Source organism: Balaenoptera borealis (assembly GCF_965194805.1).
Source record: "Balaenoptera borealis genome assembly, chromosome: 3".
NCBI classification, from domain to species: domain Eukaryota; kingdom Metazoa; phylum Chordata; class Mammalia; order Artiodactyla; family Balaenopteridae; genus Balaenoptera; species Balaenoptera borealis.
The window spans coordinates 21,525,453-21,553,050 of record NC_138866.1 but is presented as its reverse complement, the minus strand read 5'-3'; the positions used below and the strand labels follow the sequence as shown (position 1 = coordinate 21,553,050).

The window sequence follows — 27,598 nt, the reverse complement described above, 5'->3', positions numbered from 1 at the left end:
CTCCAGCGTCTGTGTGCTCTTAGCCTCCTCCACGGGAAGGCTTGGCAAAGAGGTTGAGAGCAAGGAGACGCAAACGGGAGGCAAGCACCGCCTCTCTTCCTCACCACCTCAGCTTGTGACTTCCCATCCACAAGATGCTCCCACCCATGAAATGCTCCCCAGGGTGGAGAGGGGGTTGTGGGGGCGTATTTCAGCCACTGATCAAGATCATCCGTCACAGGGCATCAACCAGAATTGAGTGTGTCAGTGCAAACAAAATGCAATAAAGAACTGTGGCTTGTGAAGAGAGAGAGAGAGACCATCATAAACTAGGATTCCTTGCAATATTATCAAATACCAAACTAAATCCTGTCTGAACCCTTTAGTCTGCAAGAGGAATCACTCTTTCTACTTGTAGAACCTCCCAGTAGCACACACCGTGAGGAAAAATGTTACCCAAATTTGAAAAATGATCCAGAGACAAATTCCTAAAGCACACCTTTGAGAAGGAAAAACAAATATTGTTGGACACACTGGGTAAATTCGTCCACAGAGAAACCATCAGTAACTCTATCACTTTCAAAGGAAAGCAATCCCTTGGGCCAAATAACCAAAACACTAACCACACACAACATCTTTCCAATGCTGCCCTAAACCCAACCCATAATACAGTGCTTGCTGACAGGCCCATATTCTACCTGCAAAGCCAGCCAGCATTCCACCCTACACCTACCGGAAATGTAATAAATGAGAACATGGGATGTTATAGACTGGTGCATAGCTCAATCCAGGCACAACAGAAAAAACAGAACTGCAAAACGATCTGTACTCTGGACACAGCGGCTGCATCCTGATTCTCATTCCACCTCACATAACATTTACTTTTTCTCTGCTTAAATCTAACCTCCCTCTTGCTGAACAGGGAAGGTGCGTGGGTGGCAGGATGAAAGATTCAGCCTTGTGCATATTACACATAGTTCGGTTAACCAAGGAGAAAATAAATTGACGGGGAACCGTACTTGTACAGAACAGTCAGAAAACAACCCCTGAAGATATACTGTCAAATGGTTTCCCAGTATTGATAACCTGCCAACCAACCAGCCAATCTGTGGGAATGTTTTTTCCCAGTGCAATTCTGAACCGCTCAGGATTCTAGCTTTTTGACTGGATGACTATGCCTGAACTCATTCCGCAAACAAAGCTGGCTGCAGAGATTTGATGAGTGGCAACAGGTCACCAAAAGTGATTTGCAGAGCCCTCTGGCTTGGGGCTCCATCTTACCAGTCGAGTCGGCCCTGGAAGCCAGGCCACTCTGCTCCTCAGCACTGACGAGCTGCAGGTCTGTGTACGAGGGGCCAAAACTAGGACTACTGGTGTCTTCAGAATGTGTGGTCCAGCTGCTCTCGGAGGGCAGAGGGCATCTCCTCAGGGAGTTGAAGGAAGGGCACGTCCAGCAGGGCATGGTCAATGATATGGCTGGGGACAGACGGAAAACCAAAAACATACAGTATAAATAGTTGTACATTATCTTTAGTGCTTGTCTGACTTCGATGTTATGAAAGTCAGACAAGCACTAAAACAACACAAGCACTATGAAACCTCAACAGCCGTACAAGGCAAGGAAGTGTCATTCATGATACAGACAGGGAAAACTAACTGACTGAGACCCCACAGTGAGTCAGTATCAATACCGGTACTACAATTAAGGTCTAATGACCCTCAAATCAAAGATAAGCTCACCAAAGAATATGAGTGATTTTAGGCTCTACTTTTTTTTTTTTTTTTTTGGCTGCATTGGGTCTTCGTTGCTGCCCATGGGCTTTCTCTAGTTGCGGCAAACGGGGGCTACTCTTCGTTGCAGTGTGCGGGCTTCTCATTGCGGTGGCTTCTCTTCTTGCAGAGCACGGACTCTAGGCGCACAGGCTCAGTAGTTGTGGCATACAGGCTTAGTTGCTCCGCAGCATGTGGGATCTCCCCAGACCAGGGCTCAAACCTGTGTCCCCTGCATTGGCGGGCAGATTCTTAACCACTGTGCCACCTGCGAAGTCCCTAGGCTCTACTTTTATTTCTAAACCCAGGTTTCGGCTTCATTCAGACCTAAACTACATGCAGTTTCACCCTTACCCTTACATTTCCTCCATTTTTAGTGGCACACCAACACTCTCAAGAAAACTCACCAATTTGCGCTGCAAAATTAGAGCTAGGTTGGATTAGGGGATAAGAATGTGAATATAGATGTATCTGCATATGAATGTGATATGTCTCTGCTTGCCTTGAGTTTGACTGTAACTGGAGAATCTGTAGACTGTTACATATACAAATTGAGATCTACTAGGACTGCTGACCTGGCTTACAATGAAAAATATCTTTAAGGGGGAAGTGCACAGGGCTTGGCTTTATCTCTGTAACCTTGAGCACCAAATTTAGCAAAAACCACTTCGGAAAGTTTCTTTTTTTAAAATCAAGTTTCCTAATGTTCCTAATTTGTCTTTGGTTAATTGCCTATCACATGGTTTCTCCACCGTGTTGCATAAGAATCTTATTGCAAATTTACTGACAAGTACTGAAAACAAGTGCTGAAAAGAGTGTGGACAGGGAAGGAAGAATTAAAAAAAAGAAAGAAACTAGCAACTATTGAGTACCCATGAAATGTCAGACACTTTTATAAATGTCATCTCATTTTGCCCAGGGATCCTGAGAGTTAGACAGTGGTCTTCCTTTACACAGGAGGTAACGGACTGAAAGAGGTTAAGTAGCTTGTCCAAAAACATAGAGTCAGTCAGGGCTCCTGGCTGGAGAATCGAAATTATGGTGTTGGGTTCAGAAACAGGAAGAGATACTGAGATTTAAGAGGAAAATGAATAAATAAATAGCAATATCTGCGACATGGTGTAAATATGAAACTACAGAGAATTTTCATTCTATTTTCTTAGGCATTTATAAAACATATAGATCTTTTCTCTATCTGGAATGCTTATGGCTCACACCCCGTTTTCCTTAAAAATGTCACCTTCTCAGTGAGGTACTCCTAAGCTATTCTCTCCAAAGATGCAAGTCCCCTTCTCTGCTTTATTTCTCCTTAACGTTATCTCTGTCTAACATCCTATATATCCAATGTCTTCCCTGCTAGAATTCAAGCTCCTTGGGGGCAAGGATTTTGGTTCATTATTGTTCACTCTTCTACCCTGAAGGCCAGCAGGATTTGCTACCCCAAAACATGCCTTTTTGGCATAAGGATTATTTTAGCCTCATTATTTTTTAGAAACAGCTGATGAGGAAGAAGCTCTGAAAACTCAGTGAAAGTTACCCTATTGTAAGGGACATTTACATTTATAAGGGAAATCTCCATTTGTAAAGGTGTCTCCCTCTCTGTACCAGGAATAGGAGGAGGTCCAAATCTCTAGAGACCCTTTACCAGCAGAGAAGGCCTGGACTCAAATCTGTATAACAACCTTACCCTTGTTTACCAGGGTAACCTGGTAACTTTCCCAAACTGGCCTATTCCTTCCCCCAACATCCTCTTTTGTCTTGAGCTAGTATTTAAGGTGGTGGCTTGGGCCATTTCAGGGAGTTATTCATTTTTTCTGGGTACCTCCCATGTATACAGGAGTATACGTGTTTATTAAACTTCTGGGGAGCCACTCAGAGCTACGTCCCAGGGACTTTGGACTGCAGGCAGCCATGTGGCAGACAGGGTCTTGGTGCTCCGGCTGGGTGTCAGGCCTGTGCCGCTGAGGTGGGAGAGCCGAGGTCAGGACACTGGTCCATCAGATACCTCCTGGTTCCACGTAATATCAAACGGCGAAAGCTCTCCCAGAGATCTCCATCTCAACGCTAAGACCCAACTCCACTCAATGACCAGCAAGCTCCAGTGCTGGACACCCTATGCCAAACAACTAGCAAGACAGGAACACAACCCCACCCACTAGCAGAGAGGCTGCCTAAAATCATAATAAGTTCACAGACACCCCAAAACACACCACCAGATGCGGTGCTGCCCACCAGAAACACAAGATCCAGCTTCATCCACCAGAACACAGGCACCAGTCCCCTCCACCAGGAGGCCTACACAACCCACTGGACCAACCTCGCCCACTGGGGGCAGACACCAAAAACAACGGGAACTACGAACCTGCAGCCTGCAAAAAGGAGACCCCAAACACAGTAAGTTAAGCAAAATGAGAAGACAGAGAAACACACAGCAGAGGAAAGGGCAAGGTAAAAACCCACCAGACCTAACAAATGAAGAGGAAATAGGCAGTCTACCTGAAAAAGAATTCAGAGTAATGATAGTAAAGATGATCCAAAATCTTGGAAATCTAATGGCAAAAATACAAGAAATGTTTAACAAGGACCTAAAAGAACTAAAGAGGAAACAAACAATGATGAACAACACAATAAATGAAATGAAAAATTCTCTAGAAGGAATCAATAGGGGAATAACGGATAAGCGACCTGGAAGATATAATAGTGGAAATAACTACCACAGAGCAGAATAAAGAAAAAACAATGAAAAGAATTGAGGACAGTCTCAGAGACCTCTGGGACAACATTAAATGCACCAACATTTGAATTATAGCAGTCCCAGAAGAAGAAGAGAAAAAGAAAGGGACTGAGAAAATATTTGAAGAGATTATAGTTGAACACTTCCCTAATACGGGAAAATAGTCAATCAAGTCCAGGAAGCACAGAGAGTCCCATACAGGATAAATCCAAGGAGAAACATGCCAAGACACATATTAATCAAACTATCAAAAATTAAAATACAAAGAAAAAATATTAAAAGCAGCAAGAGAAAAACAACAAACAACATAGAAGGGAATCCCCATAAGATTAACAGCTGATCTTTCAGCAGAAACTCTGCAAGCCAGAAGGGAGTGGCAGGACATATTTAAAGTGATAAAAGGGAAAAACCTACAACCAAGATTACTCTACCCAGCAAGGATCTCATTCAGATTCAATGGGGAAATTAAAACCTTTACAGACAAGCAAAAGCTAATGAGGAGAATTCAGCACCACCAAGCCAGCTTTACAACAAATGCTAAAGGAACTTCTCTAGGCAGGAAACACAAGAGAAGGAAAAGACCTACAATAACAAACCCAAAACAATTAAGAAAATGGTAATAGGAATATACATATTGATAACTACCTTAAATGTAAAGGGATTAAATGCTCCAACCAAAAGACATAGACTGGCTGAATGGATACAAAAACAAGACCCATACATATGCTGTCTACAAGAGACCCACTTCAGACCTAGGGACACATACAGACTGAAAGTGAGGGGATGGAAGAAGTTATTCCATGCAAATGGAAATCAAAAGAAAGCTGGAGTAGCAATTCTCATATCAGACAAAATAGACTTTAAAAAAAGACTATTACAAGAGACAAAGAAGGACACTACAAAATGATCAAGGGATCAATCCAAGAAGAACATATAACAATTGTAAATATTTACGCACCCAACATAGGAGCACCTCAATACATAAGGCAAATGCTAAGAGCCATAAAAGGGGAAATCGACAGTAACACAATCATACTAGGGGACTTTAACACCCCACTTTCACCAATGGACAGATCATCCAAAATGAAAATACATAAGGAAACACAAGCTTTAAATGATACATTAAACAAGATGGACTTAATGGATATTAACAGGACATTCCATCCAAAATCAACAGAATACACTTTCTTCTCAAGTGCTCATGGAACATTCTCCAGGATAGATCATATCTTGGGTCACAAATCAAGCCTTGGTAAACTTAAGAAAACTGAAATCATAACAAGTTTCTTTTCCAATCACAACGCCACGAGACTATATATCAATTACAGGAAAAAATCTGTAAAAAATACAAACACATGGAAGCTAAACAATACACTACTAAATAACCAAGAGATCACTGAAGAAATCAAAGAGGAAATCAAAAAATACCAAGAAACAAATGACACTGAAAACACGACGACCCAAAACCTATGGGATACAGCAAAAACAGTTCTAAGAGGGAAGTTTATAGCAATATAATCCTACCTCAAGAAACAAGAAACATTTCAAATAAACAACCTAACCTTACACCTAAAGCAATTAGAGAAAGAACAACAAAAAATCCCCAAAGTTAGCAGAAGGAAAGAAATCATAAAGATCAGATCAGAAAGAAATGAAGGAAACAGTAGCAAATATCAATAAAACTAAAAGCTGGTTCTTTGAGAAGATAAACAAAATTGATAAACCATTAGCCAGACTCATCAAGAAAAAAAGAGACGATTCAAATCAGTAGAATTAGAAATGAAAAAGGAGAAGTAACAACTGACACTGAAGAAATACAAAGGATCATGAGAGATTACTAGAAGCAACTATATGCCAATTAAACGGACAACCTGGAAGAAATGGACAAATTCTTAGAAAAGCACAACCTTCCAAGACTGAACCAGGAAGAAATAGAAAATATAAACAGACCAATCACAGGCACTAAAATTGAGACTGTGATTAAAAATCTTCCAACAAACAAAAGCCCAGGACCAGATGGCTTCACAGGCGAATTCTATCAAACATTTAGAGAAGAGCTAACACCTATCCTTCTCAAACTCTTCCAAAATATAGCAGAGGGAGGAACACTCCTAAACTCATTCTATGAGGCCACCATCACGCTGACACCAAAACCAGACAAAGATGTCACAAAGAAAGAAAACTACTGGCCAATATCACTGATGAACAAAGATGCAAAAATCCTCAACAAAATAGTAGCAAACAGAATCCAACAGTACATTAAAAGGATCATACACCATGATCAAGTGGGGTTTATCCCAGGAATACAAGGATTCTTCAATATATGCAAATCAATCAATGTGGTACACCATATTAACAAATTGAAGGAGAAAAACCATATGATCATCTCAATAGATGCAGAAAAAGCTTTTGACAAAATTCAACATCCATTTATGATAAAAACCCTCCAGAAAGTAGGCATAGAGGGAACTTACCTCAACATAATAAAAGCCATATATATATATGACAAACCCACAGCCAACATCATTCTCAACGGTGAAAAACTGAAACCATTTCCTCTAAGATCAGGAACAAGACAAGGCTGTCCACTCTCACCACTATTATTCAACATAGTTTTGGACGTTTTAGCCACAGCAATCAGAGAAGAAAAAGAAATAAAAGGAATCCAAATCAGAAAACAAGAAGTAAAGTTTCAATGTTTTGCAGATGACATGATACTATACATAGAGAAACCTAAAGATGCTACCAGAAAATTACTAGAGCTAATCAATGAATTTGGTAAAGTAGCAGGATACAAAATTAATGCACAGAAATCTCGTGCATTCCTATACACTAATGATGTAAAATCTGAAAGAGAAATTAAGGAAACACTCCCATTTATCACTGCAATAAAAAGAATAAAATACCTAGGAATAAACTTACCTAGGGAGACAAAAGACCTGTATGCAGAAAACTATAAGACACTGATGAAAGAAATTAAAGATGATACAAACAGATGGAGAGATATACCATGTTCTTGGATTGGAAGAATCAACATTGTGAAAATGACTCTACTACCGAAAGCAATCTACAGATTCAATGCAATCCCTATCAAACTACCAATGGCATTTTTCACAGAACTAGAACAAAAAATTTCACAATTTGTATGGAAACACAAAAGACCCCGAATAGCCAAAGCAATCTTGAGAACGAAAAATGGAGCTGGGGGAATCAGGCTCCCTGACTTCAGACTATATTACAAAGCTACAGTAATCAAGACAGTTTGGTACTGGCACAAAAACAGAAACATAGATCAATGGAACAGGATAGAAAGCCCAGAGATAAACCCACACACATATGATCACCTTATTTTTGATAAAGGAGGCAAGAATATACAATGGAGAAAAGATAGTCTCTTCAATAAGTGGTGCTGGGAAAACTGGACAGCTACATGTAAAAGAATGAAATTAGAACACTCCCTAACACCATGCACAAAAATAAACTCAAAATGGATTAAAGACCTAAATGTAAGGCCAGACACTATAAAACTCTTAGAGGAAAACAGAGGCAGAACACTGTATGACATAAATCACAGCAAGATCCTTTTTGACCCACCTCCTAGAGAAATGGAAATAAAAAGAAAAATAAACAAATGGGACCTATGAAACTTAAAAGCTTTTGCATAGCAAAGGAAACCATAAACAAGATGAAAAGACAACCCTCAGAATCCGAGAAAATATTTGCAACTGAAGCAACTGACAAAGGATTAATCTCCAAAATTTACAAGCAGCTAATGCAGCTCAATATTAAAGAAACAAACAACCCAATCCAAAAGTGGGCAGAAGAGCTAAATAGGCATTTCTCCAAAGAAGATATACAGATTGCCAACAAACACATGAAAGGATGCTCAACATCACTCATCATTAGAGAAATGAAAATCAAAACTAGAGTGAGGTATCACCTCATACCAGTCAAAATGGCCATCATCAAAAAATCTACAAACAATAAATGCTGGTGAGGGTGTGGAGAAAAGGGAACCCTCTTGCACTGTTGGTGGGAATGTAAATTAATACAGACACTATGGAGAACAGTATGGAGGTTACTTAAAAAACTAAAAATAGAACTACCATACCACGCAGCAATCACACTACTGGGCATATACCCTGAGAAGACCATAATTCAAAAAGAGTCATATACCACAATGTTCATTGCAGCACTATTTACAAAGCCAGGACATGGAAGCAACCTAAGTGTCCACTGAAAGATGAATGGATAAAGATGTGGCACATATATACAATGGAATATTACTCAGCCATAGAAAGAAACGAAATTGAGTTATTTGTAGTGAGGTGGATGGACCTAGAGTCTGTCATACAGAGTGAAGTCAGAAAGAGAAAAACAAATACTGTATGCTAACACATATATATGGAATCTAAAAAAAAAAAAAAAAAGGTTCTGAAGAACATAGGGGCAGGACAGGAATAGAGACACAGACGTAGAGAATGGACTTGAGGCCACAGGGAGCAGGAAGGGTAAGCTGGGACAAAGTGAGAGAGTGGCATGAACATATATACACTACCAAATGTAAAACAGATAGCTAGCGGGAAGCAGCCGCATAGCACAGGGAGATCAGCTCAGTGCTTTTGTGAGGGGTGGGATAGGGAGGATGGGAGGGAGATGCAAGAGGGAGGAGATATGGGGATATATGTATATGTATAGCTGATTTACTTTGTTATACAGCAGAAACTAACACACCATGGAAAAGCAATTATACTCCAATAAAGACATTAAAAAAAAAAAAACTTGTTTTTCTCTTGTTAATTTTTTATCACAGGGGTTTCTCAGCTAAGAACCTAGAAGGGTAGAGGAAAAATTATTGTTCCTCCCCCCAAATCCCCATTTCTAGAATAGTGCCTGGTGTAAAGTAGGCACTCAGTAAGGATTTGTTGGTTATGTCCGTAACAGTCTATACACAGATATTCTATATTAAATACAGACTGTTAAAATAAAACTCCCACACAAACATAGGAAAAAAAATCAAAACACTGAAAATAAAAAGAAGAAACAACCAAGAAAAAAAACAAAAGCAAGGGAATTCCCTGGCAGTCCAGTGGTTAGGACTCGGCACATTCACTACTGGGCCCTGGCTTTGATCCCTAGTCGGGGAACTAAGATTGTGCAAGCTGCACGGCACAGCCAATAATAATTATAATAATAATAATAATAATAATAATAATAATAATAATAAACAATTTTTTAAAAAAGCAAAGCTGAACTTTTAAAAGCTTATCACAGGATTGCCATTTCCTACAGTATCATGGATTAGACACTGAACTATTATGGAAATAGAAGTAAAATATTACATAAAATGTAACAACAATATTTACAATACATTACAGGGTAAGCAAGAAAGTAAAGAGTTATCAGAGGCCGAGTGAAAGCTGGAACCCAGAAATGGTAAGCAGAGCACACAACCTGATTTTTATACCCTGAGGATTTTGTACAAACCAGGGAGACTCCTAAATCTGAATTTTTTCAATCTCTTGTGAAGAAGGTGTAGGGGAACAGAATTTGCCACCCTAAAATATGTCTCTGTGGCATATTAATTGTCTTACACTGGTCATTTTCTAAGAAACAGCAGACATGAGAAGTACTCTGAAAACCAAGTAAGAGTTACCGTTTTGTAAAAAAAATTTCCATTTGTAAGGGAAATCTTATTTGTAAGGGTGTGTCCCTCATGCTGTACCTCATACCAAGAGGAGGATGACCAAATCTCCAGAAACTCTTATCAGTGGAGAAGGCTTGGACTTAAATCTGCATCATAATCAGCCTTGTTTACTCTGCTTTTCCTGGTCACCTCCCACCAAAGACTCTCACCACCCTCAACATCCTCTTAAGTCTTTAGCTAAGGATGGTATATAAGGCGAGGGCTTCAGCCATTAAGACAAGTTACTCAGTTTTTCTGGGTCTCTCCCATGTATATGTATCATTAAAGTTTTGTTTGATTTTCTCCTGTTAATCTGTCTCATGTTAATTTAATTGACCAGTCTGAAGAACCTAGAAGGGTAGAGGAAAATTTCTTCCTCTCTGACAAGGCAAAGGGGAAAAAACCTAGGACTTACCCAAGATGGAAAATCTAACAGAAGATGGGTGCCTAAAGCTAGAATTCTCAAAGGGCTCAGTTAAAGGGTAAATTAGGAATAACCCCCACTAGTAACCCCATGCTAAGGATGCAAGATAGAGGGGAAAAAAAATATCTGAGATTTTATAACCACAAGCTGTCCCATATAGGGGTTTGCAGCTAAAACTACTTGTGTGGTCAGAAAAACTTCCAGTCTGAGAACCTGGTCGAAGTATTTCCACTTTGATAGTGGAAAGAGAGTAAAACGCATGGAGGATAGAGTGAGAAGGTCCCATAGATATCTAATCTGAGTTCCTAAAGAGAAGGGAGAGAGAATGAAGGCAATACTTGAAAAAATGCTGGCTGAGAATTTCCCAGAATTTATCAAAGATTTTATTTGTCAGATTAAAAATCCCAAAGTATCTCAAGGAGGGTAACCAAAAATAACTCCATAAGTAGATATCAAAACTATATAAGACTGAAACCAAGCAGGACCCTATGGGGCTCCTGGGCACAGAAGCTTTTCTGTGTACCCCATTTCTTGTTTGTAGGGAATAGATTCCAGCCTCCATGACCTTCCCTGAGTTCCGCAGGGCAGATTCGAATGGTTGCTAATCAGGGAAGGGAGGGGTTGCAGAGACAAGGGAGGAACAGTCTAGAAACAGTAGTGCAGCCTTGGGGCAGGGATACACATAAAAATATCTTTGAGCTCTTTACAGAACTAAAACCCCCAACAAATGGAAGACTTAGCATTCTTCATTTCCGATTAAAGGAACCAGAAAAACTCTTCAAGAGACCACCTGAGACCAGATTAAAGGAGTGCAGGCCCTGCGCACACCCTGATCCTTATCAGCAACCCTGCCCTTGAATCATTGCTGTAAGTCTTCACCAAATCCCCCCAGGTTGGGACACACAGTTTTTGAGGGGCACGAGCCCACTGTGTCCCCCTTTGCCTGGAAAAGCAATAAAGCTATTCTTTTCTACTTCACCCAAAACTCTGTTTCCGAAATTCGATTCGGCACTGGTGCACAGACGCTGAGTTTTCGACACCAAGACCAAAGACATAGAGAAGATCTTAAAAGCTAGCAAAGAGAAAATAAGATTACCAATCTTATTCCTATTCCCCAGTTTTACATGTGGTACGTGTCTGTGTTGTATTTATTTCTATGTAATGTTATCAACGTGTAGGTTTGTGTATCCACACTACAGTCAAGATACACAACAGTTCCACCACCACAAGGATCCTGCCTGTTGCCCTTTTATATTCAGTCCCACCTCTTCCCCTCATGCCCTGTTCCTAAACCCCTAGCAACTACTAATTTGTTTTTCATTTCTATAATTTTGTTATTTCAAGAATGCTTTATAAATGGAATCATGCAGTATGTAACCTTTTACAATTGGCTTTTATCACACAGCATAATGCCTTTGACATTCACTGACGTTGCTGAACATATCAATACTTCATTCCTTTATACTGCTGAGCAGTATTCCATAGTATGGATGTACTACAGTTAGTTTTGCCATTCACCTGCTAAAGGACATCTGGGCTGTTTCCAGTTCTTGGCTATTATAAATAAAGGTGCTATGAACATTCATGTAGAAGTTTTTGTATGAACATAAGTTTCCATTTCACTGGGATAAATGCCCAAGAGTACAACTGCTGAGTTATATGGTAATTGCATGTTTAGTTTTATAAGAACCTACCAAACTGTTTTCCAAAGTTGTTGTACCATTTTACATTCCCACCAGCATACATGAGTGTCTCCTTATTTTCTTAACAGGGTCTTTTGCAAAGCAAAAGTATTAAAAGTTTTAAAAGTCTTTAACCAGCAAGAAAACAAGAGAGCATCTATAACAGCAACAAAAAATATGAAGCATATATAGTAATACATTTAACAAAGGATAGGCAAGGCCCCAGAGGAGATACTTGTAAAGTGTATTAACAGACCATAGGGAAGACCTTATTAGATGGAGAGATATACTATATTTAGGAACTGAAAGAATTAATGAGGTAAAGATGCTAATTTTCCCTAAATTGGATTATATAGTTTTGCCTCTCAATCAAAATCCTAGCATGGTTTTTTCCTCATATTAAGCAGAATACACTACTTAGATATGAATGAAATCAAATGTTTAATAATATAAATATATTTGTAAATATATATTAAAATAAATAAAACAACAGAAATAATATTGGGAAAATACTATTATATGGAAAAAAATGAAATTAGACTCCTACTTCACACCATACAGAAAAATCAGTTCTAAGTGGATTGAACGTCAAAGTGTGAAAGACTACATAAGATGCATTTTAGAAGGCATATAGCTTAATATGGTCATGACTTCAGGGTAGGGAAAGATTTCCTTTACCAAGACAAAGAAAGTACCAAGCATACAAGAAAAATAAACAAATTTCATATAATTAAAATTAAGAACTTTTCACTAAAAGGCACCACAAAGAGTCAAAAGACCACCCACAGGGTAGGAGATAATATCTGCCGCACATCATACCCACAAGGAACTCCTAGAAATCAGCAAGAAAAAGGGAAATACCCTCAACAAAAAAATACTCCACTAGGTATTTTATGAAAGAAAAAATCTAAATGGAAAAAAAAAAGTAAAGAAAAGGAAAAAAAAGAAACTCAACCTCATTAGTAATCTAGGAAATGCAGATTAAAACCACATGAGATACCATTACTCTTCCCCCTTCCCTCTCTCCCTGCCTCCCTGTGACAAAAATAGTGAAACATGACTATCCCAGTGTAGGCGGGAAAGTGGAGCCGAAGCATCTTTCATATGTGGCTGGTAGAAGAGTAAACTGGAACCACTGTAGCAAAAGGGTTGGTGGCAAAGTTATCCGAGAAAGTGGAAAATAAACACACCCTGCAGCAGAGCAATTCCCTTCCGACTTTTTTATACAAGAGAATCACTTGCACTTGTTCACCAGGATAGGAATGCTCATAGAAAAGACAAAAAGTATGCTCACAGAAGCACGTTCTTAATTGCGGAAAAGTAGAAATAACTCTAATATCCATCGCTCATGGAATGGGTAAATGAATTGTGGAATATTACTAAGATGGAATACACTGCAATAAACACTAAAGGAACTATACCTACAGGCAATAACATGGAAAAATCTCGCAAGTAATGTTGTGTAAAAGGAGCAAGCCACAGAATAATACATGCAGTATTACTCCACTTACATAAGGTTCGAAAACAGAGGAAATTCAGTTATGTCATTCTCGATGCATATGTAGGTAGGGAAGCTGTTAAGAAAAGTAAAGCAGGGACTTCCCTGGTGGCACAGGGGTTAAGATTCCTCACTCCCAATGCAGGGAGCCCCGGTTCAATCCCTGGTGAGGGAACTAGATCCCACATGCATGCCACAACTAAGACCAGACAACTAAATAAATAAATAGTTTTTAAAAAAGAAGTAAAGCAGTTATCACAAAACCCAGGAAGGGGGTGACAGAGGAGGGAAGGAAGAGGATGTCTGGAAAAAGGATGTCATGATCAGCAGGGAAATACGCAGCTTGTGGGTGATGACAGTGCTCTACTTATTAAACTGGGTGGTGGGTTGTGCTGTCGTCCTTTTAATTTAATACACATTTTAAATACGTTCCTTTGTGTTTGTTTGGTAGATAATAAAGCTTATTAAGACCACATATCAAAAGACTAATTATTCAAGAAAGGAAGCTATTTTAACTATTTGCATTTTCACATTAGCTCTTTACATTTGTTAGATAAAACTCCAAAGTCTCCCTTGAAAGAGAAACTAAGAATAATGCAGCTGGGAGAGGCAAAGTCCCTACATCCTACAAACTGTTCTCATTTGGTCTCATACACTTTATTTATCAACTTAGAAATCTTGGATAAATCATTTTATTTAGGTTCTGAATTGAATATCCTCAGGCCACAAGATCAGTTGGACAGTGAGAGAAAGTACTGGGTCTGGAGCTGACTCTTCTCCCAGGGACCAGACCTCCGACAGCCTGGCCGGCGAGCAGCAGGTTACTATCATCACGATGCTTCAGAGCCGCATCCACCCCGCAAGGAATAAAGTGAAAAAAAGATAGAAATCTGCCTTCTCTCCTCTCCTTTGAGGTTGTGTGCAAGGACGCTGGATCCAGACCACCTGGTTCACATTCAGCGCTGGAGCCTGGGACAAGTTACTTAATACATCTGGTCTTCTGTGTTTTCACCTGTAAAATGGAGCTGAAAACAGTGCCCGTCTCATAAAGGGATTAGGCTAATACTGACAGAGCACTTGGAAAGATGCTTGGCACAAAGGAAGTACTCAAAAAGGGTTAAGCGGTAGTTATTACTTCCAGACATAAACTTATGTCCAAATCTACTTGAAATCTTGACGTAGATCTCTAAGCTTACAAGTCAGAAACTAAGTTCCTATTATCCCTTCCACACCAGCTCCTTCACCCTTTCAGATGTTCAGAATGAAACCTTGATTCTTCTCACATTTGGTCCATCCCAGCTTCTGTTAGTCCTACCTTCAAAATATACCTGGAATCCAATCACTTCCCACCGTCTTCAAGCTACCACCCTGGTCCAAGATACCATCCTCTCCTGGATCACCGCAGTGGCTGTCTCCTGGTCTCCTGCTTCTCCATTTATCCTCCTCCTCTCAGTCCGCTCGCAACATAGCAACCACACAGTCTTAGAATTACCTGTGCAAGCCTAGTGGGATCACACCACACCTCTGGCTCAACACCCTCCCATAGCTTCCCATCTCACCCACAGTAAAGGTGAGATGTCCTCATTGTGCCCTCAAGGACCTACCTGGTCTGAGATCCCTCAACTTCTCTGTCTCATCTTCTTCTCGAACTTCTCCCTAGTTCACTCCACTCCAATCACATTCCACGAACACGGCCGCCTCCCCAGGGTCTCGTCACTTGTTGTTCCTTCCTTCTAGAAGGCTCCTTCCCTGATTTCTGCAAGGCTCACTCCTCACTTCCCTCAAGTCTTCGCTCAAAAGTTACTGCTCAGAGAGTCACGCCCTGACCTTCTGTAAAATTTCACATCCTCCCTCACCCTATTCCCTTTCTTTGCCTCATTTTTCTCTTCTTCCCACTTCCCACTTGTACCTACTTCTTGATCGTGTTTCTGGTGTGGCTTCCCCAGAAGAATGGAAGCTCCATGAGCCAGGAATATCCCACTGTATCCCCAGTGCCTTGAACAGTGACTGGTAAATAGTGGGGGCTCAAAGCATCGCTGCTTGAATAAATAATAAACTCACAAGTTGTCAGCTGAAACAATTAATACAGCAAATACCGTTCTCTCTTTTTATACTTTGGAATCCTGGGTAGACTAAAACTTCAAATACTTATATACATTTTGATGTCATGTCCTTTATTTATACTTGGATGTTTACTCACTAGGGCTAAGTGATTTTTCCAATGCCGTAAACATGCCCATCCATGAATACAAAATAGACCTAATTCGACTCTTCATTTGTGGCTTTCACGCTATTTCATAGCTGGCAATACAAAGCAGCTGTCCCAGGAGTGGCTCAGAGGAGCGCTTGCTCACCCCAGAAGGCTTCATGGGTAACAGATTGCCCGACCGCTGGATTAACCTCAGCTTGGGGAGAACAGGGACGGTGTCCAACTTTCTCATAATTGCATTCCCAGCACCTAAATATTCTTTGCATGAATGAACGAGTTAATTAATGCATGCTTGGGCAGCTTATTGTGTTTTGTGTCCCACACGGAGGGTGAGGGTGAGATAGGCCACACGGCTCCCTGGGTGAGCTAGCATATTCTCTGGAAGAGGAGAATTCTGGAGTTTTAATAAAATATGTATATGTTATGTTAGGCATATATGTTATATGTGTGTATGTGTGTATATGTAAGTGTACATGTTACATGTGCGTATATGTAAATGTATATTATGTGTATGAGTACATGTTACATGTGTACGTTATGTCTGTGTGTGTGTATCTACGTATATGTATGTGGTATGTTTATACATGCACTATGTGCATAACAGTGGGAAATCAAAAACTGACGATAACCATCAGCTGATAAAAGAAAGGCATGATGGAGAACAGGCTGGTATAGTTTGCTTATTAAAAAAAAAAAAAATTCACTTCACTGAGGAAGCCATCCTTCAAGTTCTACCTAGCCGCTCATGGCCCACATAAACAATAATGTTTCTGCATTAGATTTCATGTACATCTTTCACCTTTTCATTCATTAATCCAATAAATCAAAGTGAGCACCTACTAAGGTCCATGCACCGTATTCTGGGATAAAGAGTAAGTGAGAGAGAAAAAGTCCCTTTCCTCTAGTGGGGAAGAGAGACAGTAAACAAATAAGCATATAACCTAATTTCAGGTAGAGACATGGGCTGTAAAGACATATAAAGCCAGAAAAAGCAGAGAGACCAGGCTTCCTGATTCCTAGCCTAGTGCTTCTTCCTCAGATGAGTGGCTTTCCAGCTCTCTCTCTCCCTTTTTTTTAAACCGCAAATATCTCTTTCTTCAAACGAAATCATTTAAGACGTCCAACATGTGAAACAAGCATGGCTGGAACAGCTCTAGTTGAAAATGGGGTGAATGGGGGGGTTTTGATAGCTCAGCTACCCCCTCCCCAAGGGCAGCTGGGCCCTGAACGTTGTCTGAGAAGGGACCCCCCAAAACACTGCTCCCAGAGCACCCAGTCTCACCCAGAACACAGAGAAACTCCCTGTTCCATCAAAAAGGGACACTTCCCACCCAGAAGGGATGCAAGTTCATTTTTATTTTATTTTTTTAAAAATATTTATCTATCTATCTATCTATCTAAAAAAAAAAGAAAAAGGGAGTTGGGGAACGGAGGTGATGTTGAGCAGAGCTCTGAGTGAAAATGTGGGGGAAGAGCTTTAAAAGCTGAGGGAACAGTAAGAGCAGAAATGCACTTCTGGGAACAGCAGGAGAGGTGGCAAGTGGAGCAGAGTGGACCTCAGTGGAGAGGGGCAGAGAGGCGGCAGACCCCCAAGGAAGAAGGGCTCTGTTACATTCATTCCTGAGTGCATCATGGTCTGAGACGGATTCCAGAAAGGTCATTAATTACATTTAAAGGCAGAGAAGAATAATTTAAGGTATTAAAAGAAAATAAGATCTCCTCTGTTGAGGAGAGAAATATATATGCATGTCAAATGCAGGGCGTCTGGTCTCTGTATTCACCAAATGGCTGGGATCTTATCCCACCCCCATCCACCACTCACCCACCCCCCAGTAGCCAGAATGAAAAACATAACAGAAATTAACCAATGGGCTAGGCTTCTTCAGGATTAAGTCTCTCAGCTGTCACCCTTGCCTCCCTCTTAAATGGCTGACGGCATCTCTGGTCCTCCCCCAAACAAGTGGCTCTTTCTCTGGTCCCAAATAATTAGCTTCCCCAGACACAACGGGAAGGCCTCAGTCCACGTTGTGAGGGAAGACATTTGAAGGACAAGCGAATACTAGTGTTTTGCTTGGGCTGTGGGACAAATGTTCCGGAAATCAAATTTTTTTTATGCTTGTAATTATGCATATCCTGCAGTATCTGCATAATGGGTCCAATTCAGCCTTGGCCTTGCCACAAAACTGCCATGTCCCTGGAAGAAGGTCAGCACATAACATGATGAGTGAACAGGAAGCCTCATGTTGATAATAGTGCCTTAATTTTATTTTGTTTTAATTTGGGCATGAACTTTGCTCTGTCAGTCAATTTGCATGCATTTGCAAACGTATTCTAAGCACACCCATACGCTTGTAAAATGCACATCTGTGAAATCAGCCTTGGGTCTGAGAGAATCTTTGTAAAGATTTTAGGTGACAGGGAAGCTAACTGCTACATTCTTCCTGGTGCATGGTAGAATTTTAAAGTCAGAGCAGGCAAAATACTAAGTTAGGAAAGCTTTGTGCAACTAGGCAACCTCAGAAACACTATTGCTAAAGGACCCAATGTGAATAAAACACACTTCGGTTTAGGTTCATTTTCAAAAATATTTCTTTAAGAGAACACTATAAAGATTCAATTTTGATTTGAACAGATCCACCATAAGCTTTAAAAAAAAAAAAAAAAAAGAAACAAAAAACTTTGGTTCTGCTCATGGTTTAACAGAATATCTGTGCATTTAGTTCAGAGTTTGGCAAACAAGTTTTCAGTTAAGTTTTTTGACATTTTTCACCATGTAACCCAGATCGATCACACAGCTTCTTCAAACTGGAGGTGTGAACAGTATTCTTGTGCTAATTTAAGTCCGAAGTTTAAGTGTTGGACAGTTAAGATTCTAATAAAAATCTTTCAAAAGAGGATGTTTATCAACACAGCCTGAGCCAAAGTGGTCCTGTTAAGTCAGATATGTGAATTCCACATTTGGCCTTCACCAAATTTCAGGGGTCTTAATGGAAGAAACAATTTTTACAAAAGAATCAAAAGGCATGATTTTATATGCTCTCTCATTCCTAGTATCCTCAGGTCCAAAGAACTGGTGCCAGCTCTCTTTCCTATATATGTAGTTACAGAAAGGCTCTGTCACTCAATTGATTTTATTCATATTTTTCTGAGGGAGATCAGGTAACTCCTTTTTTCCCAGACCAACCACGGATGGCACTTATTCACTTCAAACCCTGCCCTAGTTGAAGTCCAAAAGAAAGTGGTTCCCTTGATGGATTTAAGCATTTCTGGAGTTGTTTTCCCCTCTAGCTGTTACTCCTGGCTATCCAGTCACCCTTGGTATGTGTCAGTGAACAATAAAAAGTAGCCAGGTCACCAGGGTGGGGACTAACCACTCCCAGGCTTCTCTAAGTTCCCTGTGCAGCTTCTGGCATTTAATGCCACAAAAACAAGAGATTTAACACTAATGACAGTCTCTTTGTCCCTTACTCCCCATGCCTACAGCCTCCTGCATTTTAATGAAGGCAAATTGCACATTCCCCTTCCAGGCTGAAATCCAATGCCCCCTTGACTTTATTCTTAGGTGGCACAACTTAAAAGATAAATTATTTTGTGGGGTTTTTTGGTGTTTTGTTTTGTTTTGCTTTTCTTCTGTCAAGAAAACTGTGGAGGAGTGAATGAATGGGGACTGGGGGAGGGGAAAGGAGTATCCCAGATAACATTTCTCTACCTAGGCACTCCTGTGTGTGTGATCATTTCTTTCCCAACTTCTCTTTGCAAGCCAGGATGTTAAGGTATGAAACAAGCTGGCTGAGTAAGGCCCCACTTTTTGCTTCCAGGAATCCAGACTAGGAATGTCACTAATCAGTCCTCCTTTGTCGTCTTCCCACCTATTTCTCTGAGGCCAGGATGATTTTTTCATAAAAGGATACTCATAGAGAGGCTGCATGGGATGAGTCCAAGATACACATTTTTCCCTTTCTCCTGACACAGACATCTGACCAGAGGGTGCTAGGCATTTGCTAGAAGCAAATAGGACAAACGTGAGGAAAATGGGAATAAACTGAGAAACTGTAACTCCGTTATAGGAAAGAGTCCGTTTGTTTGGGTGATACTTATGCGACTGGGAAGAGGGCTGAAGCCGAAAATCAGTTTCCATGGAACCTTTGTTCTGGCTGAACTTCACCACCTGCCTGCGTGGTGGTGTAAACTTTAAAAAGTTTGTAAAGGGCTGCAAACTTTGGGGATGACGCATAGTGGCTAGCACAGAACATCTGCTTAGTAAATGGTCTGCACTATTAGAGATGCTCCACTAGCCCAGACTGACTCATTCTCAGTCTGGTTCCATTTTAAGATTTTGGAGACTTGATATATTAACTGTGGCTGCTATACCAAAAACCCGGTGGCTTTAAACAACAGAAATTTATTCTCTCCTAGTTCTGGAAGCCAGAAGTCTGAAATCAGAATCACTGGGGCAAAATTAAGATGTCAACAGGGCAATGCTCCCTCCAGAAGCTCTAGGGGAGAATTCATTCCTTGCATCTTCCAGCTTCTGGTGGCTGCTGGCATTCCTTGGCTGTGGCCTCATGACTCCAATCTTCAGGGCCAGCATCTTCAAATCCCTTTCTGTTCTGTCTTCTCATTGCCTTCTCTGTGTGGGCAAATTCTCCCTCTATCTCCCTCTTACATATGTGATTGTATTTAGGACACACCCAGATAATCCAGGATTATCTCCCTATCTCAAAATCCTTAACATAATTAATCTGCAAAGATCCTTTCTACAAATAAGATAAAGTTTACAGGTTCCAGGGCCTAGGACCTGATGTCTTTGGGGGCCATTATTCGGCCTGCCACACCAGGAAAACTTAGCATTATCCAAAGAATAGAGCAGGGAGCGGTGACTGCAAGAAGCCTCAGGCTGTCTCTGTCACCATGAAGATATTTGCTGTCCACACTGCACTATTTTGGTGTAATGCCTGCAGTTAACATATGTGATATCATTGACACAGCACAGGTATCCAAATCTTTTGGATTCAAATTTTTTTTTTTTTAATGATTTTATTGGTCTAGGATGACCAACCGTCGGTGTGAGGGTTTTTGGGTTTTTTTTTTCTTTTTTTAAAATTAATTTATTTATTTTTGGCTGTGTCGGGTCTTCGTTTCTGTGCGAGGGCTTTCTCTAGTTGCGGCAAGCGGGGGCCACTCTTCATCGCGGTGCGCGGGCCTCTCACTATCGCGGCCTCTCTTGTTGCGGAGCACAGGCTCCAGACGCGCAAGCTCAGTAGTTGTGGCTCGTGGGACCAGTTGCTCCACGGCATGTGGGATCCTCCCAGACCAGGGCTCGAACCCATGTCCCCTGCATTGGCAGGCAGATTCTCAACCACTGCGCCACCAGGGAAGCCCTGGATTCAAATTTTTAAAATCTGAGCTGCTCAACAGCCTCCAGGATGGAACTGCCTGCATTGTCTGTGTTGAGGGACCTGAAGCCTAGCTTCTCCTGCTTATCACCTGGCCTTAGCTCTACCAACCACTCACTCTTCCTTATTGTTAAACACAGTCTGTGTGAGGAAACCCATGAGGGAGCTGGCCTAGTTGGTGAGGCTAGTTTGGGTAAGAGGGGTGTACCCGGCGGTCCTTTATTTGGTGGGTTCCTTGATGGGCAGTTGGGTATCAGCAGGAGAGTTGAGATAGGAGCCTTGGATTTACTACCATTTTCTTTACCGCCCTGATGCTCTGCATAGCCCTCTATGGTTCTTGGGTCCCTGGGTTAGAAACACTTGCTGAGGTGGGGCTGACCCTACACATTGGGCCTCACGTCTGCTGGGAAACCAGCCAACAGGCTCTTCCTGCAGCAGAGAGCTCCATCTCCACAGAGCTGAGTTAAATGTTCATACGTGGAAACAGATGGAACTAGTAATGAACGTTTGGGCAGTTTTCAGGCCACAATTATGCTTTCACACATTTGAAAGCTGTCATTTCTTGATTTGTTCTCTAGTGATATCAATGAATCCCATATCCTTAGTGCAGTGCAAGGCTGGCACTTGGGTGAGGCAAGTGAGGCACTCACCTCGGGTGCAAAATTTAAAAGGGTACCAAAAAACTTAGTAATCAAATAACATTTTAAATACAATATTTAAAAAATATAAAATCAGCAAACTGTGGCCCACAGGCTAGCTACCTGTTTCTGTACATAGAGTTTTACTGGAACTAGGGCTAGGATTAGGGTGCAGTGTGGCAGTCATGCAGGTGTTGGTTGAATTTTGTCTTTAAAATGCTGATATTTTGTTCATCAAGGGTTTTTTTTTTTTGCATTGTTTTGACTTTCTCAAATAATTTTTAAATAATTTTGATTTTTAAATTTAATTTTTAAATTAAAATATTTTTCAAACCCAGTTTTTTTCAAGATAGCCATTTTTCTTCAAGACAACCATTATATCTTGGTATGGAACACAAGTGTTTTATGCATATTTCCCAATTTCTCACAGAAAATACTAAAAAGGTGTACTTAAGAATCCAGATTTAGGGCTTCCCTGGTGGCACAGTGGTTAAGAATCCGCCTGCCAATGCAGGGGACACGGGTTCGAGCCCTGGTCCGGGAAGATCCCACGTGCTGCGGAGCAACTAAGCCCGTGTGCCACAGCTACTGAGCCTGCGCTCTAGAGCCTGCGAGCCACAACTACTGAAGCCCGCGTGCCTAGAGTCCCTGCTCTGCAACAAGAGAAGCCACCGCAATGAGAAGCCAGTGCACCGTAACGAAGAGTAGCCCCAGCTCACCGCAACTAGAGAAAGCCCGCACGCAGCAACAAAGACCCAACGCAGCCAAAAATAAATAAATAAAATAAATAAATTTATTAAAAAAAAAGAATCCAGATTTAATAAAATTAATAATCTTTACTACTTCATGATGGATATTATGTGAAATTGACTTTTTTTTTTTACTATGTGTACACAGTGGCCATAAGTTTTACTTGCTATTACTTTTACACCATTAATGCAAATGCCAATACAGTAAAAAAGACCAAAAAAATCTTAGAATTATTATGAAAATACTTTTGGTCCCATACACCCCTTGAGAGGGTCTTGGGAAACTCCAGAGATCTATAGACCACACTTTGAAAACTGCTGCCTTAAAGGATAAGGTTTTAATGATTTAAAGGTTAAAACCATTAAAGGTCAAAACCATTATCAAAAACAAGCTAAAATCCTCAGTCAGATGGGAGCAACATAATTATGACTAACTCCAAAGTTAGTTTTGCAAAAATAAGTAGTGAAGAGTTAAAGCAAATTGATCCATCTGTCATATAAACAGTTCTAAGCAATTAGGAGATCTTTGAAACTAAAGGTAAGGTATGAACAATATGTAAAAGAATCTGAATGCCTTGAATATAATCAGTGATCTGAAAGCAGGGCCATTTTAGGGCAACCCATCCCTCACCTCCCCTGCCTCCGGGGAATGAGGAAGCAGAGGAAACGATAGCAATAGCGGGAAGATCAAGGCAAACATACCACACACAGCATCCCTAGGCTGTTCAAAGATCCTGGGGCCAGTCTGCCTGGTAGTAAAGCTCTCTCCTGCCACTTCCTAGCATACAACTGTGGGCAAATTCCCAAACCACTATCTGTCTCAGTCTTCTCACACATAATATGACTATAATATTAAATATACCTTCCTCATATGATTGTTGTAGAGAGTTCATGAGATGACGTAAAGCACTGAGCACAGTGTCTGAGACAGTAAATATTTAGTAAATGTATCTTACTAAAAACAAGCATACTTCTGTACTGATTCATTGCCCTGTGTTCAGTAACTTTCCCTCAAATGCACAAATGCTTAATTAGCCCACTGTCTTACTTGTGTTAGGTGTTCAGTAAAGGTTACGTCCTCCCTCCAGCCAGACTGGGAAGCCTGTCTGGACCTGTCATTTCATCCATGCTGCTTTGAGTGTCATGGCTTTCTCACCAACAATTCACTGAGAAATCTGATGCTTAAATGTGAAAAAGTGTATCAATGTGCAAATTGTTATGTAGAAATGGAAATGTTTGTTATATAGTAGAATTATGCTTTATATTTTCTTAAAATTATCTTTATTGATGTTGAAAACATGTTTGAAAAACAAAGGAATTGTTTTTAAACATCAAAACTAGCAAAACATTTAACCCACCAACAGAAAAACATCAACCTGGCTTTGCTAAGAGGTCTCTATGGTAGACAAAATAATGCTCCCCTACAAAGATGTCCACATCCTAATCCCCAGAACCTGTGAATATGTCCTTTACATGGCAAAAGAGATTTTGCAGATGTGATTCAGTTAAAAACCTTGTGATGGGGAAACTGTCCTGGATTATCCTTATGGGCCCAGTGTAATCACAAGGGTCCTTAAAAACGGAAGAGGAAATAGACATTTCACCAAAGAAGACATACAGATGGTCAAGAGGCACATGAAAAGATGCTCAACATCACTAATTATCAGAGAAATGCAAATCAAAACTACAATGAGGTATCACCTCACACCAGTCAGAATGGCCATTATCAAAAAATCTACAAACAATAAATGCTGGAGAGGGTGTGGAGAAAAGGGAACCCTCTTGCACTGTTGGTGGGAATGTAAATTGATACAACCACTATGGAGAACAGTATGGAGTTTCCTTAAAAAACTAAAAATAGAACTACCATATGACCCAGCAATCCCACTCCTGGGCATATACCCTGAGAAAATCATAATTCAAAAAGAGACATGAGGGTTTCCCTGGTGGCGCAGTGGTTGAGAATCTGCCTGCCAATGCAGGGGACATGGGTTCGAGCCCTGGTCTGGGAAGATCCCACATGCCGCGGAGCAACTGGGCCCATGAGCCACAACTACTGAGCATGCGCGTCTGGAGCCTGTGCTCTGCCACGGGAGGGGCCGCGATAGTGAGAGGCCCGCGCACCGCGATGAAGAGTGGCCCCCGCTTGCCGCAACTAGAGAAAGCCCTCGCACAGAAACGAAGACCCAACACAGCCAAAAATAAATAAATAAATAAAATTTTTTTAAAAAAAGAGACATGTACCACAATGTTCATTGCAGCACTATTTACAATAGCCAGGTCATGGAAGCAACCTAAATGTCCATCAACAGATGAATGGGTAAAGATGTGGCACATATATACAATGGAATATTACTCAGCCATAAAAAGAAACGAAATTGATTTATTTGTAGTGAGGTGGATAGACCTAGAGTCTGTCATAGAGAGTGAAGTAAGTCAGAAAGAGAAAAACAAATACCGTATGCTAACGCATATATATGGAATCTAAAAAAAGAAAAAAATGGTACTGATGAACCTAGTGGCAGGCAGGGCAGGAATAAAGATGTAGACGTAGAGAATGGACTTGAGGACACAGTGGGGGAGGGGGAAGCTGGGACGAAGTGAGAGAGTGGCATGGACATATATACACAACCAAATGTAAAATAGATAGCTGTGGGAAGCAGCTACATAGCACAGGGAGATCAGCTGGGTGCTTTGCTACGACCTAGAGAGGTGGGATAGGGAGGGTGGGAGGGAGGCTCAAGAGGGAGGAGATATGGGGATGTATGTGTGCATGTGGCTGATTCACTTTGTTGTGCGACAGAGGCTAGTGCAGTCTTGTGAAGCAGTTATACTCCAATAAAGATTAAAAAAAAAAAAAAACACGGAAGAGGAAAGCAGAAGTCAGGCAGGGGAAGATTTGACTATAGAAGAAAGGCACAGAGAGATGCAACATTGCTGGCTTTGGAGACTGAGGAAGAGGCCACATGTCAAGAAATATGGGCAGCCTCTAGAAGCTAGAAAGGCCAAGGACACAGATTCTCCCCTAGAGCCTCCTGAAAGGAATGCAGACCCACCAACACCTTGATTTTAGCTCAGTGACACCCAGGTCGGACTTCTGAACTACAGAATTGTAAGATAATAAAGTTGTGTTGGTTAAGCCACTAAGTTTGTAGTAATTTGTTACAGCAGCAAATAGAAAACTAATACAGTCCCAAAGGTTATCCCAATCACCCTTGGTATGCTTCAGTGCACAATAAAATGAGTAGCCAGGTCACCAGGCTGGGAACTAATCATTCCCCTGGCTTCACTCAGCTTCCCAGTGCAGCTTCTGGCCATTTAAATGCCACAAAGTAAGAGACTGACCATTAACGACAGTCCCCACCCCTGAAGATTTGGATTCTAAAGGTCTGGGACACAAGAACATCTATGTATAACTGGTGACTCTATTAGAAATGGTTGGTGGTCCACACTTTGAGAGACATTCATTTTACTCACAAGGAGCTTACAATTTAGGTGCTAAGTAAACAGAATTCCAGTCCATAACAGATGAATGAATATGCATACTTCCAAAGAGAAATTAACAGCCAGGGCAAGGGTAAAAGGCTAGAAATGGCCCAGAACACATAAATCCTTCCACATGCTTATGTTAATAAAAAACGTGTGTCATAGAATTAAGCCAGATGAGATCTCTGTCTGCTCTCTCCTATGTGGCCAGTGCTTCAGGGCTCTGGAGCAGGCAAAACAGAATGCTGGTAGCCCTGCAGACCTCTCATGACAAAGCGTCCCTGGTGAGCACAGACCTCAGACAGAACCCTTCCCAGCGCCCCACCTGTCCTACCTGCCCCACCTGCTTCTGTATGAGGTGGTAATGTGCTGGCCCAGGATGTGTCATCTTCAAACTGAACCCAGCTGCTGATGGCTGAAGCCAGGTCGGGTGGAGGCTGCCCAGGGCTCAGGGGAGGGGAGGCCGCTTCAGAGATGAGGCCCATCTTTTCAGAAGAGTCATCGTGCTCCGAGGGGGAAAGGTCCTGAGAGCCTCCATCCACCACACGGTTCTCCCCGGAAGAGCTCTCGGACTGGTCTGAGGAAGACGATGGTCCTGGGAGGTGCTCTTCAGTGCCCCCTGAAACAGATACCAGAAACTGCCATCACATCACGTGAGGAAGGCCATTCTTCAGAACTGTCTCGTGGAGGAAAAACAAAGGACAGGCAAGCAGTGATCAAAGGACTCACCATTACAGGGTGTGAGGGCAGAAAAACAGCCATGCCCACCTGTCTCTATGCTAAAACAGTGTTTACCTTAAAATGTATAAAAACTATACCCTAGGGTGTCCATAGCAGTCTCCATGCAGGCTGAGACTGGGAGTCTTGTTCACTATTCTTATCCTACCATCTACTCCAGTGCTTAGGGGTCACAAACAGAATTCCTACAGAGGCCAAGCAACAGATAGAACTAGGTCGAATCAGAAAAGTGGAAGGCAATGGGGAATGGTGGAGACTGTGGCTCAACAGGAGAGCTTCTGTGTGGACTAAAAACATTCAAATTCAAACTCTGCGCAGTCCAAACAACACACATCTGCGGGCCACCATGTGCAAACCCTGCACTAATGACCAGCTGAATATGGCACAGAGCTTCCTCTAGCTTTTGTATCACTGCATTGGTCCTGGAACATTTAATAGACTTCAAAAATTCGTTTTTAAATAACAGAACTAGATCCCAGTTGTGGTGGTGATTACACAAATCTATACATGTGTTAAAATTCATCAACTGTAAACCAAAAATGGTCAATTTTACTGTATGAAAATGTTTAAAAAATAAAAGTACTGCTGTGAAACCCCTTTCTCCCATCA

The 27,598-nt window shown here is 41.2% G+C and overlaps 1 protein-coding gene across 11 annotated transcripts in view; it reads right to left on the bottom strand.

Annotated features, from left to right (window-relative positions):
• Positions 1 to 27,598, bottom strand: part of STON2 (stonin 2) — a 158,930-nt gene that overhangs the window by 91,613 nt on the left and 39,719 nt on the right. For 7 of the 11 annotated variants that reach the window (XR_014242464.1, XM_082384678.1, XM_082384686.1 and 4 more), the window contains 2 exons: positions 26,586 to 26,870; positions 1,261 to 1,455 (listed from right to left, as the gene is read on the bottom strand). Coding sequence is in view for 10 of the 11 variants with exons in the window: in XM_082384678.1 (XP_082240804.1) it covers positions 1,261 to 1,455; positions 26,586 to 26,870 (480 nt within the window). In the remaining variant the exon portion in view is untranslated. Of the gene's footprint in view, positions 1 to 1,260; positions 1,456 to 26,585; positions 26,928 to 27,598 lie in introns of all 11 variants that reach the window. The other 4 variants (XM_082384683.1, XM_082384685.1, XM_082384687.1 and 1 more) reach the window with 3 other exon arrangements.